Genomic DNA, 16667 nt, shown 5'->3' with positions numbered 1-16667 from the left:
AGGGAGTGAGGGGACAGGGGCCTGCAGCAGAGCAGAATCAAATGGGCAGTGGGTGGTCCCCTCCAGGCCACATTTACTGTTTCTGGACTTAGAGTGGGTTTGGAATGGATTTTCTGATGGAATAAAAAAAAATAACTGTTATAACATGAAGCAGTGCATTTAAATATAGCCAGTTTCAAACCTGCAACTTAAATGAAACATACACACACCAACACAAACTAGCATATTCTAATTGATGACTCTACTTTAACCGTAAACTTGTGACACGTTTTCTGGAAAACTATAACTCAGAGCATTGTCACATTCCAATTCTGAATGAAAAAGGAAGGTCCAGTTAGGTTTCACTGAAAAAAAGATAAGTCATTCAGGATTGTGTGCATTCCTTCGCTGCACAAAAAAAAAAATGTTCCCAGTTAGACTTCCCTTGAATTGGGGTGTTAAAGCAACTGTTCCTGGTGAGACTAGAATCAAGACACGTTTCCTCCTCGTCCATCCTTTCACTCCATATCCTTTACATGAAAGTGGTTGTGAAGGAAACGACTTCAAATCCCAGATCGCAGTTGTAAATGAGCAGAATTGCCACGACAAGATCCACTCAGAGCCTTTTATATGTCTGAGGGCATCAGAGCTCCAGTAAGTCCTAGCACAGAACACAAATACACACAACCAATTTAAATTAGACTGGGGGGGTAGGTGATTCAGCGTCATTTATCAAGCTTCGAACTAGTGGTGTTGTGTTGTTTTCCTACAAACCGTTAAAAGAATATGTTGGCTAGTATTTACGATGTGCAGAATGAATCTGGCTACATTTTGGGGGATGGGCAATGCTAGTAGACATGGATTGTATGAACTATCCTTTTAAAGGCCAGCGCAAACGTTTTATCTCAATATATCAAATTATTTCTGGAGGTAACAATAAGCATTTTATTTATTTATTTCTCAAGCAAGAATTGTGCTGTAGGACTGTCTGGGAGTGGGAAGGCACATAATGGTGCATTAACCACAGTGTGGCTCAATCCACGCTGAGCAGAGAGGATATGTAACCCTTAAAACTAAGTTATTGGCAGAGAGGTTTGAAACGCTCTTTGTATTTGTCTATTAACTTTACCCCCCTGGTGATGTCACTAGGCAAGACAAAACTCCACCCATGCACAACCTGCTGATTAGAAGGTGCCTGTATTTCAACCAGCCACTCTCGGGGATAATACACCGATCACATTATTACAGCGTTAGTATTTCATCAGCTGTGTATAAATATGATTCTAAACACAGGGAAAAACTGAGTGTTGACTGCGCTGGCTGTTAATAAGGGATCAGACACTAATCATGTTCATCCTCACAGTTCAGTATGCGTAGTAAAGTCTACCGGTGTATACTAACAGAAAAAATCATGATGGCAAGTAGAGGTTTACATCCAATCGGAGCGACAGGATTTGCCATGTGAATGATTTCTAAAATCGATAAAGAAAAAATGGTGCATTTTCCCACCAGTGGTGTGTTTCCACAAATATGACTTGTTGTGGATAAAAATCAGTGCATGATTAGCATAGTGCACACAAATGTCATTTTGCGTTAAATTTTTTATGTACCAAATCAAATCTAAAGTTCATAGTGGTTTCCATCGCATTTCAACTCATATTTCTTTATCTGCAGATTTTAATATTCACTGGAATATATCCCATCCGTCAATTGGATGGGAACCGAGCTACAGATAACCTATCAAGTCCGTAAATGGTAAAGGACAATGGGAGACGCAAGCAAAGCAGTTCATCAGACCCAGCGTTTCCACAGCGACACCTATGCAGCAGACCACCAATGAGGATGAGTCTTTCAGCTCCTTGTGATGGTTGCATGATTCTCTGTATCAGAAAGGGTCAGATGAGCTCAACCTGATATGAAACACTGACTGGACAGACAGACAGACATACACGTTCAAGTACAGAGGCAGCAGACACACTTGCATACATTGTCTTCATATTTTTAAACATAAAACCAACAGTGAAAATAACTTTAAATAAAGTTAAAACGACGATTCAGAACAATGTGTTGCATATTTTAGTTTGGTGAAGTTTGTCGATTAATAATCCAACTCTGACATGGACCCCCACATTGAGTGACAGTGTGGAGGATTTGCAGGAGACTCCGAATCGAGTCATAACTTCTCTCCTGAACTTTACCGCTTCACATGTCCACCATGGAGAGAAGATCTCCTGCACTGCGCTGTACAAACGACAAGCTGGCAAGAGTGATAAATCATCCAACACTTATCTGACAGTCGCTGTTCTTTGTAAGTTGATTCATGCATGGTAAGTTTGATTCATGTATGGTAAGTTAATTATTTCTATAGAATTTGACAACTTTCTGTGCACTCTCCCTCAGACTCTCCCAAGAACACCTCAGTGTCAGTCAGTCCCTCTGGTTCAGTGGCAGAGGGCAGCTCTGTGACTCTGACTTGCAGCAGCAATGCTAACCCAGCAGTGGGGCGCTACAACTGGTACAGAGTTATTGGAGAGCAGGTTTCAACAGTGGGGGCTAGCAGAATGCTAACTGTCCAGTTACCAGCAGACAACAGTTATTTCTACTGTGAAGCCATCAATGACCATGGAACCGAGAACTCATCTGCCATTCAACTAGATGGAATGTGTATGTACACAATGAAACCAAATATGAACAATAGTTTAAACTACAGACAGTATCATAACACACACTATATTGACTCTTGACATACAATATCTATTGTTTCTTTTCCCCAGCCCCTCCCAAGAACACCTCGGTGTCAGTCCTTACATCTGGTTCAGTAGGAGGGGTCAGCTCTTTGACTCTGACTTGCAGCAGCAATGCCAACCCASCAGTGAAGACCTACACCTGGTACAGAGTCAATGAGAGCAAGAGGGTCCCAATGGAGTCTAGATCTCCGTTTCTGGTTCTGCAGGATATCAGTGAGAGTGGACTGTTCTCCTGTGAAGCGCAAAATAGCTATGGCAAAGACAGGTCCAACATCTTTCTGTATTTTCACCATTGCCCCTCCACAACTACAGGTAGGCCTACTGCTGTAACAATGAAATTGTACTTAATTTCCATCATAGATTAAACAGATTGTTGTGTATAATTAAACAATTCAATTAATGAAGATGAAATTAATGTTACTTTAAGCAATTCTACAATTTAACGATTATGCTATTACCTGTATAAATTCATTACAAAGACTATTGGTAAACATTCAAAAAGTATAGAGAAAGTGGACTTGGCAACTAACAAAGTAACTCAAACATGTCTTGTAGCAGTAACATCAGTTCCATCCATAATCTGTGGAGTGGTCATTGTCCTGTGGATTCTAACAGTCATCTTCGGAGTCTATAAATATATCAGGTAAAATGGATTTACTGTAATTGCTAAGCAAGTAGAATCTTGTATTTCATTATTTCATGGACATTCTTCAGAAATAGTCTTTTATATAATCTTGGTTAACCCAGAACTAAAATCTAGCGTAATTTGGTCATTGGTAGTCTGTCAATGAGAGATTAATATATCCATATGGTAATATTTCACTTTCAATATTTCCGTTCTAATCTTTGTCTTCATCTCTATTCACTATCAGATTATCCAGAGGACTGAAGGTATGTCGGTAGCACTTTATCTCACAGTACAGAAAATACTTTGGAATTACCTAGAAATCACATAATAATACTTGGTCATTTCTTTTTGTTTGTACAAATTATGAAGACAGTACTAGGTAACTTATTGTAATTACCTGGAAATAACATGGTAATCGTCTTGTGTCTTCTTTTTATTGTGCTTTTGCTAATAAATACTGTATTATGTGTGAGGCACTTACTGTGTGACATGTCCCCATGTCTGCCAACAGGCAGTAGGTGACACATACGCCACACTACAGATCTCAAACGTGACCTCTACTTATGAGGTCATACAGGTGAGAGCACTCTTTAGGCTAGTACTAGTGATTTGCATGTCCAAAAAAGTCCCTGCAGTTTTATCACTTTTGGAATTGTGTATACAAGTAGCATTTATTTGACCACACATAACATGTATGTGTGTGTGTATGTGTGTGTGTGTGAAAGCGTGCATGTGTTTGGTGATGTGTGTTGTGTTGTGTGTGTGTGTGTGGTGTGTCAGAGGAAAGAGTGGTGGCAGCAGAGAAAGCACAGAGAGAGACCCATGTAGTAGTGATATGTGAACACTGCAGAGGGGAACAGCGCAGTAACACATGAGGGTAACTCTGGAATTCACGGTTTCGGCTTCTACCTGAGAGAGTGAATACAGGGAAACGTGGTAATAGACCTCATCAGAATCGTTTTAATCTATCAGATAGACATGGAAAATAACAAGCTTAAATTCAAAGCTTTTCACTTTGTATCTCCCAAATATTTGGTTTTACATCCATTTCCCACGCCTTTATGTCTCTTTCAGTTCCTTCTGTATTTCAGATTTTTATTGCACATTTGTATATTCATTTTGTAATCATATCCACATGTATGTCATTTCTTGAATGATTATTAAGGATGATGTGGTTTAAAAATTGGTTAATATGTATAGATAAGTTCTTTCAGCTTGTGGTCCTATGCAGCTTCAGTCTGGTACAGCATGGCACAGTGATGTGGGTTTGGTTCCCGGACAAAACAGGTAATGTAAAATGTAATGGCATGCAATGACAGTAAGGGACCTGTAAAAGAATTATTGGGGGAGACGGGATGTATTAAAAAACCAAAGAAATTATTTTCCACGTGACCCTGCCTTTGCTTTACCCTCCCCGCAATGAACTTCTGTTCTAACACGCCCCTGTCAACTGTAAGTGCTGTTATTATTTTGTGAAGTGGAAACATCTAGGAGCAACAACGGCTTTTCATCCCACAAGGTGGTAGGCCCACACAAGCTCACAGAAACGGGGACCGCAGAGTGCTAAGCACTAGCGTGTAAAAGTGTTTGTCCTGGTTGCAACACTCACTACCAGTTCAAAACTCCTCTGGAAGCAACGTGAGCCAATAAACTGTTTGTCGGGTTTCCATGGCTGAAGCAGCAAGCAGCACAATTCTTAATATCACCAATGCGCGCAATGGCCCAAGCGTTGACTGAAGTGGGTGTAAAGCTCGTGGTGGAAAACGCATTCTTCTGGAGTGATGAAATCAAAGCTTCATCATCTGGCAGTCCACGGACCGAATCTGGTTTAGCAATGCCAGGAGAATGCTAAAAGACCCAATGCATAGTGGAAACTGTAAAAGTTTGGTGGAGGGGAATATGGTCTGGGGCTGTTATCAATGGTTCGGGCTAGGCCTCTTAGTTGGCATTGAGGGAATGTAAAGCTACAGCCATACAATGACAATCTAGACGATTCTGTTACAACTTTGTACGCAACCAGTTTGGGGAAGGCCCCTTTCCTGCTTCCAGTTGACATGCCCCGTGCACAAATCGTTAATCGCAGTATTGCGAAATTGGAGTGTGGTCAATGGTGTCCTGGCCATGAACGGCTGTTGAATGTGCAGCTAATGAGACCAGCCCCTTGAAAGCATTTCAGACTACAATAGTGAGTGGCTACCAGGCGCGATAAGTGTTGAATTGGATTTGTGAGATATGAATGACTAGAAATAGGTCCACCCTCAAGCCCAGAAGCCGTCTAATCGTATGAAAACATGAAAATTGATTAGAATTTATGTATGATCATAGTCTGTACAATATGTCTATAACCTTATTTGAATAACAGACAGACTGTCCTGAGCAAGATTCCAGTGCCGACCCTTGGCTGCGGGACACTGAGACTACTTTCCAGCGTCTCCCTATCAACACTGAAGGGTTAATATATTGTGATTAGAGTAACAATTTACATAAATTCCATATCAAAGATACTTTTATTAATTCTTCATGTATTTCTCTCTTTCCCAAGCCCTTTGAATTGTAACGTTTATGATATCCACATAAAGTTTGCTTTACTTCTTCATTGAATGGTAGCCTCATTGAGTAAGTAACTATGGAAAGTAAACAAGTTATGCAACATATCAAACCGTGTCATTTCCTTCACCACAGATGTCTGAGCAGTTATTGCCCCATTAAACTGGAACTCGCTGTAAAAATAGACTTGAAAACTATATCATATACATTTGTGGATTTAAATCTCTGTATGAATTTCAAGTTGCTGATTCCTTTAAAATTACAATTAAAAATAAAAAGAGAAATAAAGAGAAATATTGGCAAGGGGCTTTCTGTGTAATTTACAGGTCACTGCATGTATTTCATCTGGAATCATAAGGATGTTGCCTCTTGTGAAGCTTGATATATTTCACTAGTAAATATGGATTAAAAAAGAAAATCTGAAAATCATTTGATACTACAGATGAAAGGCTAGCGCTTGTGGGTTGACACTTATTCAATGAAGGAAAATTCTGTGTCTCGCAAACAGCAGTGCCACTTCTTCTGAATGTCTGCAGTGAGCAGGCAGCTAGACAACAGACAGCACTTCAGGTGTCATTTATAAAGCCTGAATTGTGCATTGGTATTTGAACAGATGACCATTGTCGTGGAATACTGGTAAGAGGTCAAAGACACTATTTCTGTTTTTACTATTTCTGTTATGGTAATTCATGTGCACTGTCCCAATTTTGTAATGTGGAGAAGCATTTTTTAAAGTTTATGTACATGTGTCCCCACGTGTTGATATTTTGGGATGAGTTGGATTTGGGAACAACATTTCAGATATTGATAGCATCTATTTAAAATCGATTGTAGATATTGTCAAGTTCAACTAGGCTACTTTTCTTTAGTGGGTCAGGTGTAGGCTACATCTACATTTTCTTTAGTGGTCAGGTGTAGGCTACATCTACATTTTCTTTAGTGGGTCAGGTGTAGGCTACATCTACATTTTCTTTAGTGGTCAGGTGTAGGCTACATCTACATTTTCTTTAGTGGGTCAGGTGTAGGCTACATCTACATTTTCTTTAGTGGGTCAGGTGTAGGCTACATCTACATTTTCTTTAGTGGGTCAGGTGTAGGCTACATCTAACATTTTCTTTAGTGGGTCAGGTGTAGGCCTGCATCTACATTTGCACAAAATATCAACCTAATCAGCTCACAGCTCTTTACACATCATTAATTTGTATTGGTCGGTATTTTCAATGGAAATGAATCTACACCCAAAATATGAACCCGTTTGACTTTATTATGCTTCAATTTAGGTATTTATACTTACTCAGAATCAAACACAGCTTCATTGGCTTCAGGGTATAATGAAATAATGTATTTTTTTATTCTATATTTATGTGAGAAATATGTTCATGTTACTATGATTCAAATCTCATTATGATACAAATGTTTGTAATGTAGCCAACATGTCCAATAAAAAGCAAGAAAACTCACACTGTCTTGGTGAGAATAGGGTCAATGTTGTTTCAGTTCCCTACAATCAAAATCTGTGTGAATCATTCCATTAATGACAAATCAAAACTAAAATGTCAACATTTTGATGTGTTTAACTTTAATTAAAGTTATTTTCACTGTTGGTTTTATGTTTTAAAATATGAAGACAATGTAATGAAGTGTGTCTGCTGCCTCTGTACTGAACGTGTATGTCTGTCTGTTTCTGTCCAGACAGTGTTTCATATCAGGTGAGCTCATCTGACCCTTTCTGATACAGAGAATCATGCACATCACAGGAGCTGAAAGACTCATCCTCATTGGTGGTCTGCTGCAAGGTGGTCGCTGTGGGAAACACCTGGGTCTGATGAACTGCTTTCTTGCGTCTCCCATTGTACTTTACCATTTACGTTTGATAGGTTATCTGTAGCTCGGTTCCCATCCAATTGACGGGATGGGAATATTCAAGTGAATATTAAAAAATCTGCATAAAGAAAATATGAGTTGAAAATGCGATGGAAACACTATAAACTTTAGATTTTGATTTGGTACATAAAAATTTAAGCAAAAATGTACATTTTGTGTGCACTAGTCATCATGCACTGATTTTTCTATCCACAACAAGTCTATTGGTGGAAACACACCACTGGTGGGAAAATGCACATTTTTTCTTTATCGGATTTTAGAATATTCACATGAAAATCTGTCGCCGATTGGATGTAAACCTAGCTACTGCCATCATGATTTTTTTGTTGTTATACGGTATGACTTTACTCGCATATAAACTGTGGATGGAAACATGATTAGTGTTCTATCCTTATTAACAGCCCAGCGCAGTCAACACTCAGTTTTTCCCTGTGTTTAGAATCATATTTATACAACAGTGATGAAACTAACGCTGAAAAATGTGATCGGGGTTATTTCCCGAGAGTGGCTGGTTGAAATACAGGACCTTCTAATCAGCAGGTTGTGCATGGGTGGAGTTTTGTCTTGCCTAGTGACATCACCAGGGGGTAAATTTTTAAGTAGACCAAATACAAAGAGCGTTTCAAACCTCTCTGCCAATAACTTAGTTTTAAGGTTACATATCCCTTCTCTGCTCAGGTGGATTGAGCCACACTGTGGTTAATGCACCATTATGTGCCCTTCCCCACTCCCAGACAGTMCTAGCACAATTCTTGCTTGAGAAATAAATAAATAAAAATTGCTTTATTGTTACCCAGAAATAATTTGATATTGAGATAAAAACGTTTGCGCTGGGCCTTTAAAAGGATAGTTCATACAATCCATGTCTACTAGCATTGCTACATCCCCCCAAAATGCTAGCCAGATTATTCTGCACATCGCTAAATAACTAGCCAACATATTCTTTTACGGTTTGTAGGAAAAAACAACACCCTAGTGAAGTTGAAAATGACCTAACACCCAGTCTAATTTTTGGTTGTGTGTATTTCAGGTGTTCTGTGCCTAGACTTTGCAGCTCTGATGCCTCAGAATATAAAGGCTCTGAGTGGATCTTGTGTGGCAATTCCCTGCTCATTTACACTGCGATCTGGATTTGAGTCGTTCCTCACAACTTCATGTAAAGGAATATGGAGGAAAGGATGGASAGGAGGAAWCGTGTTTGATTCTAGTCTCACAGGAACAGGCTTTAACACCATTCAAGGGAATCTAACTGGGAACTTGCAGCAGAAGGAATGCACCACAATCCTGAATGACTTATCTTCTTTCAATGACTACTTTTCATTCAGAATTGAATGTGACAATGCTCTGAGTTATAGTTTTCCAGAACGTGTCACAATTTACGTAAAAGGTAGAGTATCATTAGAATATGCTAGTTTTGTGTTGTGTGTGTAGTGTTCATTTAAGTTGCAGGTTTGAACTGGCTATATTTAATGCACTGCTCATGTTATAAAAGTAATTTTTTTTATTCCCTCAGAAAATCCATCCAAACCCACTCTAAGTCCAGAAACAGTAAATGTGATGGAGGGGACCACAGTGAATTTGATCTGCTCTGCTGCAGCCCCCTGTCCCTCACTCCCTCCAACTCTGACATGGACCCCCACATTGAGTGACAGTGTGGAGGATTTGCAGGAGACTCCGAATCGAGTCATAACTTCTCTCCTGAACTTTACCGCTTCACATGTCCACCATGGAGAGAAKATCTCCTGCACTGCGCTGTACAAACGACAAGCTGGCAAGAGTGATAAATCATCCAAAACTTATCTGACAGTCGCTGTTCTTTGTAAGTTGATTCATGCATGGTAAGTTTGATTCATGTATGGTAAGTTAATTATTTCTATAGAATTTGACAACTTTCTGTGCACTCTCCCTCAGACTCTCCCAAGAACACCACAGTGTCAGTCAGTCCCTCTAGCTCAGTGGCAGAGGGCAGCTCTGTGACTCTGACTTGCAGCAGCAATGCCAACCCAGCAGTGAAGAACTACACCTGGTACAGAGTTCAGGGAAGTGAGAAGGACATTGTCGGGTCTGATAAGGACCTCAACATCTTCAATGTGACCAGGCTTTCAAATGAACAGTACAACTGTGAGGCTCAGAATGTCCATGGACTGCAGACCTCTGAAGCCATCAGTATCGATGTAACGTGTATGTACTGTATGGTATTTATTCTACTGATTATGAATCACAATCACTCATTAATCTGAATGAACTATTAAGAATAATCGTTTCCTCCCTGTCTGTTCGCTGTAGTTGCTTCAGAGATCCTGAACACCTCTCACTGCATCAGGATTTCAGATACATCTCAGATCAGATGTTTCTGTGATAGCTATGGAAACCCTGCTCCCACACTGGTGTGGCAACTGGCTGGAGAGTCTGTCAATCACTCCACTAACACCATCATCAGGGAGGAACCAATCGGCCGAGCCGTCCTGAGGAGCTCCCTCACCATCCACCAATCACAGGAAGAGGAAATACCCAGTCTGGTCTGCCTCAGCTCCAACTTTGATGTTTTTGACAGCTTCTCATTTGACTTAACATCAATGAAAACATATGAAGGTACAGGTAGGAGACATTTGTCCTGCTCTACACCAGAATTAGTTCCTAACAGTTCCCCGGTCCCACTAACCATTCAAGAGCTTGGWACAATAAGGTTCTATCTTTGTTTTTGTCMAAATGTAATTATTGAYATAGCCTTGTTCTGTTTAATGTTCTCTACGTATATAGTAAAAAATACCTCTATTCATGTTCAAAAGAATACAAAATAAAAATGTCTGACACAATTCAAACCAATGACGGTTCGGAACTTTAAAGCCAATTATCTCAGAATCATCTTTTTGAAACAAGAACCTTATAGTCCCAAGCTCTCACATTGCCAAATAAGAAGGATTTTTAGTACAAAGAAGGAATTGTGGCGCTTGTTTTACACCTCATTTGTTTGCGATATGTTGTGATTGCACAGGTTTCCATCTTCTCTCTCTGTTGATYGGGGCTGGTGTGGGGGCAGGAGTGATGATGCTCCTATGCATCCCACTGCTTCTCATCTGCAAGTAAGTGACTGACACAGGGGCTGGACTGGTATTTGACGCCATTATCTTAACATCTCTGTTGTTTTKCTCTCAGGCATAGGAGAGCCAGGCAGTCACCAAACAAAAGACAGAAGGACACAGCAGAGTTCATAGTGACTGATGAGGTAAGTAACTACACTGACATTCCGACATTGCACATGTGTATGTGCTTACAGTCTAACAATGTGGAAAGGCGTTGATATACATCTCACAGAAGAGCGTGCATGAACACCCTATTACACATCCTAGATGGCGCACAYATTTCAGCACTGGTATTTTTGTTGCAGTGAAAGATAAGAGGTAGCTTGGCTGTGAAAATGCAAAAATCAACCGTGTGCATGAAGAGGAACTYAAGTCAGTTTAGGCTGCGGTGGTACATTACTGTAATCAAKTCTTTTGCAACCATATTGTCTGGATCTCATGTTAAACAACWAGCTAAYAACTAGCCCTTTCCTATCCAGTGGTTGACTTGCTCATATGATTGTTTTGCATTGTTTTGTGTGGACACCAGGAAGTTACAGCTAATAGGAGTCCACATAAAAAAACTTGGCCAATAAACATATAAACCCCTCTAATGTGATGCTTACCCCTCAGTCCCTCTTTCAGGAGGAGGACAATGTCTATGCCAATAAAGCCATGCTGGAYGAGGCCCTCTGGCCCAACAGGACAGTGGACAGGGAAATTGACGACACAGACCTCCTCCACTACGTCAACTTGAACTTMTCCAAACTCCAGGCCAAGGTGGCCGAGCGGGGGGAGGGGGAGGGAGAGATCAGGGGAGTCGCCTCCAAAACGACAGAGTACGCAGTGATCCGCCTGCACTCCACAGGTAGTATCGAGGGAGGGGCTGAGAAGAAGGAGGCCAATCCTGCTCTGGAGCAGGGGGATCACGCTGAAGACCATGGAGCTAAAGTCTTGGAAAAATCCCAGGCAGGGCACGAGAGTGACGGGGAAGAAGAAGTTGCAAAGGATTCTGCGCTGCCTGAGCTACAGGGCGTGACTAATWCTGCCCTCAGTGTCCAGGAGTCTCCAGAGGCCCCACTGGGAGAATCTGAGCAGCACAACACAGCAGAAACCGCTGTGGATGAGGTGACACTGCTTTCTGAGCCGAAAGATTCCTCTAATGGTGAAGAGGAGGAAATGTATGGGAACATATGTCGTGGTCAGGTCATATCTGAAGCAAATTATGGATAACCTGAGTTAGATAGGAGGAAGAGTAGGAGAGTGCACAGTAAGCTGCTGTATAGAGGGAGGAAAGCTTAAATTCCAAATCACATCAAATCAAATTTTATTTGTCACATACACATGGTTAGCAGATGTTAATGCGAGTGTAGCGAAATGCTTGTGCTTCTAGTTCTGACAATGCAGTAATAACCAACGAGTAATCTAACCTAACAATTCCACACCTACTACCTTATACACACAAGTGTAAAGGGATAAAGAATATGTACATAAAGATATATGAATGAGTGATGGTACAGAACGGCATAGCAAGATGCAATAGATGGTATAGAGTACAGTATATACATATGCATGAGTAATGTAGGGTATATAAACATAAAGTGGCATAGTTTAAAGTTGCTAGTGATACATGTATTACATAAAGATGGCAAGATGCAGTAGATATAGAGTACAGTATATACATATGAGATGAGTAATGTAGGGTATGTAAACATTATATTAAGTGGCATTGTTTAAAGTGGCTAGTGATATATTTTTACATACATTTCCATCAATTCCCATTATTAAAGTGGCTGGAGTTGAGTCAGTATGTTGGCAGCAGCCACTAAATGTTAGTGGTGGCTGTTAACAGCTGATGCCTTGAGATAGAAGCTGTTTTTCAGTCTCTCGGCCCCTGCTTTGATGCACCTGTACTGACCTCGCCTTCTGGATGATAGCGGGGTGAACAGGGCAGTGGCTCGGGTGGTTGTTGTCCTTGTGATCTTTATGGCCTTCCTGTGACATCGGGTGGTGTAGGTGTCCTGGAGGGCAGGTAGTTGCCCCGGTGATGCATTGTGCAGACCTCACTACCCTCTGGAGAGCCTTACGGTTGTGGGCGGAGCAGTTGCCGTACCAGGCGGTGATACAGCCCGACAGGATACTCTCGATTGTGCATCTGTAGTAGTTTGTGTGCTTTTGGTGACAAGCCAAATTTCTTCAGCCTCCTGAAGTTGAAGAGGCGCTGCTGCGCCTTCTTCACAACGCTGTCTGTGTGGTGGACCAATTCAGTTTGTCCGTGATGTGTACGCCGAGGAACTTAAAACTTACTACCCTCTCCACTACTGTCCCGTTGATGTGGATAGGGGGGTGCTCCCTCTGCTTTTTCCTGAAGTCCACAATCATCTCCTTTGTTTTGTTGACATTGAGTGTGAGGTTATTTTCCTGACACCACACTCCGAGGGCCCTCACCTCCTCCCTGTAGGCCGTCTCGTCGTTGTTGGTAATCAAGCCTACCACTGTAGTGTCGGCCGCAAACTTGATGATTGAGTTGGAGGCGTGCATGGCCACGCAGTCGTGGGTGAACAGGGAGTACAGGAGAGGGCTCAGAACGCACCCTTGTGGGGCCCAGTGTTGAGGATCAGTGGGGTGGAGATGTTGTTACCTACCCTCACCACCTGGGGGCGGCCCGTCAGGAAGTCCAGTACCCAGTTGCACAGGGCGGGGTCGAGGGTTGATGACGAGTTTGGAGGGTACCATGGTGTTAAATGCTGAGCTGTAGCGATGAACAGCATTCTCACATAGGTATTCCTCTTGTCCAGATGGGTTAGGACAGTGTGCAGTGTGGTTGCGATTGCGTCGTCTGTGGACCTATTGGGTCGGAAGCAAATTGGAGTGGGTCTAGGGTGTCAGGTGGGGTGGAGGTGATATGGTCCTTGACTAGTTCTCAAAGCACTTCAGATGACGGAAGTGAGTGCTGTGGGGCGGTAGTCGTTTAGCTCAGTTACCTTAGCTTTCTTGGGAACAGGAACAATGGAGGCCCTCTTGAAGGATGTGGGAACAGCAGACTGGGATGAGGATTGATTGAATATGTCCGTAAACACACCAGCCAGCTGGTCTGCGCATGCTCTGAGGACGGGCTAGGAATGCCGTCTGGGCCTGCAGCCTTGCAAGGGTTAACACGTTTAAATGTTTTACTCACCTCGGCTGCAGTGAAGGAGAGCCCGCAGGTTTTGGTAGCGGGCCGTGTCAGTGGCACTGTATTGTCCTCAAAGCGAGCAAAAAAGTTATTTAGTTTGTCTGGGAGCAAGACATCCTGGCCGCGACGGGGTTGGTTTTCTTTTTGTAATCCGTGATTGACTGTAGACCCTGCCACATACCTCTTGTGTCTGAGCTGTTGAATTGCGACTCTACTTTGTCTCTATACTGGCACTTAGCTTGTTTGATTGCCTTGCGGAGGGAATAGCTCCACTGCTTGTATTCGGTCATGTTCCGGTCACCTTGCCCTGGTTAAAAGCAGTGTTTTGCGCTTTCAGTTTCATGCGAATGCTGCATCAATCCACGGTTTCTGGTTTGGGAATGTTTTAATCTTTGCTGTGGGTATTACGTCGCTGATGCACTTTCAATGAATTCGCTCACGAATCAGCGTATTTGTCAATGTTGTTGTTGGATGCAATGCGGAACATATCCCAATCCACGTGATCGAAGCAGTCTTGAAGCGTGGAATCAGATTGGTCGGACCAGCGTTGAACAGACCTGAGCGCGGGAACTTCTTGTTTTAGTTTCTGTTTGCAGGCTGGAAGCAACAAAACGTAGTCGTGGTCAGCTTTTCCGAAAGGAGGGCGGGGGGCCTTATATGCATCGCGGAAGTTAGAATAACAATTATCTAGGGTTTTACCAGCCCTGGTAGCACAATCGATATGCTGATAGAATTTAGGGAGTTTTGTTTTCAGATTAGCCTTGTATATCCCCAGCTACGATGAATGCAGCCTCATGGTGTGTGTGTTCCAGTTTACAGAGTCAGATAATGTTCGTTCAGGGCCATCGATGTGTCTGCTTGGGGGGAATATATACGGCTGTGATTATAATCGAAGAGAATTCCCTTGGTAGATAATGCGGTCGACATTTGGTTGTGAGGAGTTCTAAGTCAGGTGAACAGAATGACTGAGTTCCTGTATGTTGTTATGATCACATCACTTCTCGTTAATCATAAGGCATACCCCCCGCACCTCTTCTTACCAGAAAGATGTTTGTTTCTGTCGGCGCGATGCGTGAAGAAACCAGCTGGCTGCACCGACTCCGTTAGCGTCTCTCGAGTGAGCCATGTTTCCGTGAAGCAAAGAACGTTACAGTCTCTGATGTCTCTCTGGAATGCTACCCTTGCTCGAATTTCATCAACCTTGTTGTCAAGAGACTGGACATTGGCGAGTAGTATGCTAGGGAGTGGAGCGCGGTGTGCCCTTCTCCGGAGCCTGACCAGAAGACCGCTTCGTTTGCCCCTTTTACGGCGTCGTTGTTTAGGGTCGCCGGCTGGGATCTAATCCATTGTACTGGGTGGAAGGCAAAACACAGGTCCGCTTCGGGAGAGTCATATTCCTGGTCGTAATGATAGTGGGTTGACGTTGCTCTTATATTCAGTAGTTCCTCCCGACTGTATGTAATGAAACCTAAGATTACCTGGGGTACCAATGTAAGAAATAACACGTAAAAAAACAAAATACTGCATAGTTTCCTAGGAACGCGAAGCGAGGCGGCCATCTCTGTCGGCGCCGGAAGTAGAAGCAGATAAATGCAGATAAGGTTGTGAAAAATCACCCATAATGCACTGCAGAGACATCCTCGTCACCTTCCAAACTAGAACCAATATGTCCACCTTTTTTTTAACACCAGTTATTCTACAGTGTCTGTTCATCAGTTGGATTTTCATCTCTATATATACAATATATACAAAAGTCTGTGGACACACCTTCAAATTAGTGGATTCGGCTATTTCGGCTTAAAATTAAATCCAATAAGGAAATACATTAKATTTTGTCCTGCTGATCTACACAACCAACTCCACATTTTCAAAGTGAAAGAACAATTATATATATTTTTTTCCAATTGAATAAAACAAAAAAACAAAGATCTTGCGTATGTCTTCACACCCTAGAGGTAATACTTGGTGGAAGCACCTTTGGCCKCCATTATAGCTGTGAATCATTTTGAATAAGATTCTACTAACTTTGCACAACTCTTAGGCTAACACATACCCATTGTTTTTGTCCAAATAGCTCAAGCTCAGTAAATTTGGTTTGGGAGTCATTGATGGACAGCAATATTCAAACATTCTCTAATTGTCAAGCAGATTTAAGTCGGCACAAGCCACAATACTTGAAAATACAGAGGGTTTCACTCTGTGTTGTGTAGTTCTGGATTTGGCCTGTGGTTTTTAATTTAGGCCAGAAAAATGTATTTGCCGTGTTGTCTTGCAGTATTACTTAACAGCCTTGTTGCAAACAGAATGGATGATTTGAAGGTGATTTTTTTTAACACAGGCTTCCTCCTTTTCACTTTTCTATACAGGCTAGTAATGTGGAGTGAATGCAATGTTGTTGATCCTCCTGTTTGTGGTGGAAACATTGTGTTATTGGTGTGCTTGACCTCGGCAGGGATTGGAGAGTTTGTCAGGATCATAATAAATATGAAAGGAGCAAAGCCCAGATAAACAGTTAGAAACCCTCAGTCTTCTGAATACCAAACACTGGGATAGAGTTGTAGTTTTCAGCGAGTCAATTGCACACATTTTAATCTCAAAGRCACACAAGAATGGCTTTCCAATAGCTGTTGACTGCTTCTGAATGG

The 16667-nt window shown here is 41.9% G+C and overlaps 1 protein-coding gene and 1 long non-coding RNA gene across 2 annotated transcripts in view; both read left to right on the top strand.

The window, feature by feature from the left end:
- Window positions 1-12368, top strand: part of LOC111958683 (vascular cell adhesion protein 1-like) — a 26999-nt gene extending 14631 nt beyond the window's left edge. The window contains exons 2-9 of the mRNA XM_070437414.1: window positions 2070-2287; window positions 2380-2643; window positions 2754-3020; window positions 9697-9966; window positions 10072-10377; window positions 10781-10868; window positions 10942-11011; window positions 11481-12368. Coding sequence (XP_070293515.1) covers window positions 2070-2287; window positions 2380-2643; window positions 2754-3020; window positions 9697-9966; window positions 10072-10377; window positions 10781-10868; window positions 10942-11011; window positions 11481-12080 — 2083 coding nt within the window. The 3' untranslated portion in view covers window positions 12081-12368. The remainder of the gene's footprint in view (window positions 1-2069; window positions 2288-2379; window positions 2644-2753; window positions 3021-9696; window positions 9967-10071; window positions 10378-10780; window positions 10869-10941; window positions 11012-11480) is intronic.
- Window positions 7599-9598, top strand: LOC139023732 (uncharacterized). Its single transcript, XR_011474871.1, has 3 exons — window positions 7599-7697; window positions 8816-9172; window positions 9299-9598. It is a non-coding gene; the product is annotated as an uncharacterized lncRNA (long non-coding RNA).
- Window positions 12369-16667: the final 4299 nt, after the last annotated feature.

The sequence above is a fragment of the Salvelinus sp. IW2-2015 genome, linkage group LG35, assembly GCF_002910315.2.
Source record: "Salvelinus sp. IW2-2015 linkage group LG35, ASM291031v2, whole genome shotgun sequence".
Taxonomy (NCBI): Eukaryota; Metazoa; Chordata; class Actinopteri; order Salmoniformes; family Salmonidae; genus Salvelinus; species Salvelinus sp. IW2-2015.
The sequence above is the reverse complement of the archived record's forward strand: the minus strand, read 5'-3'. Positions and strand labels throughout refer to the sequence as shown.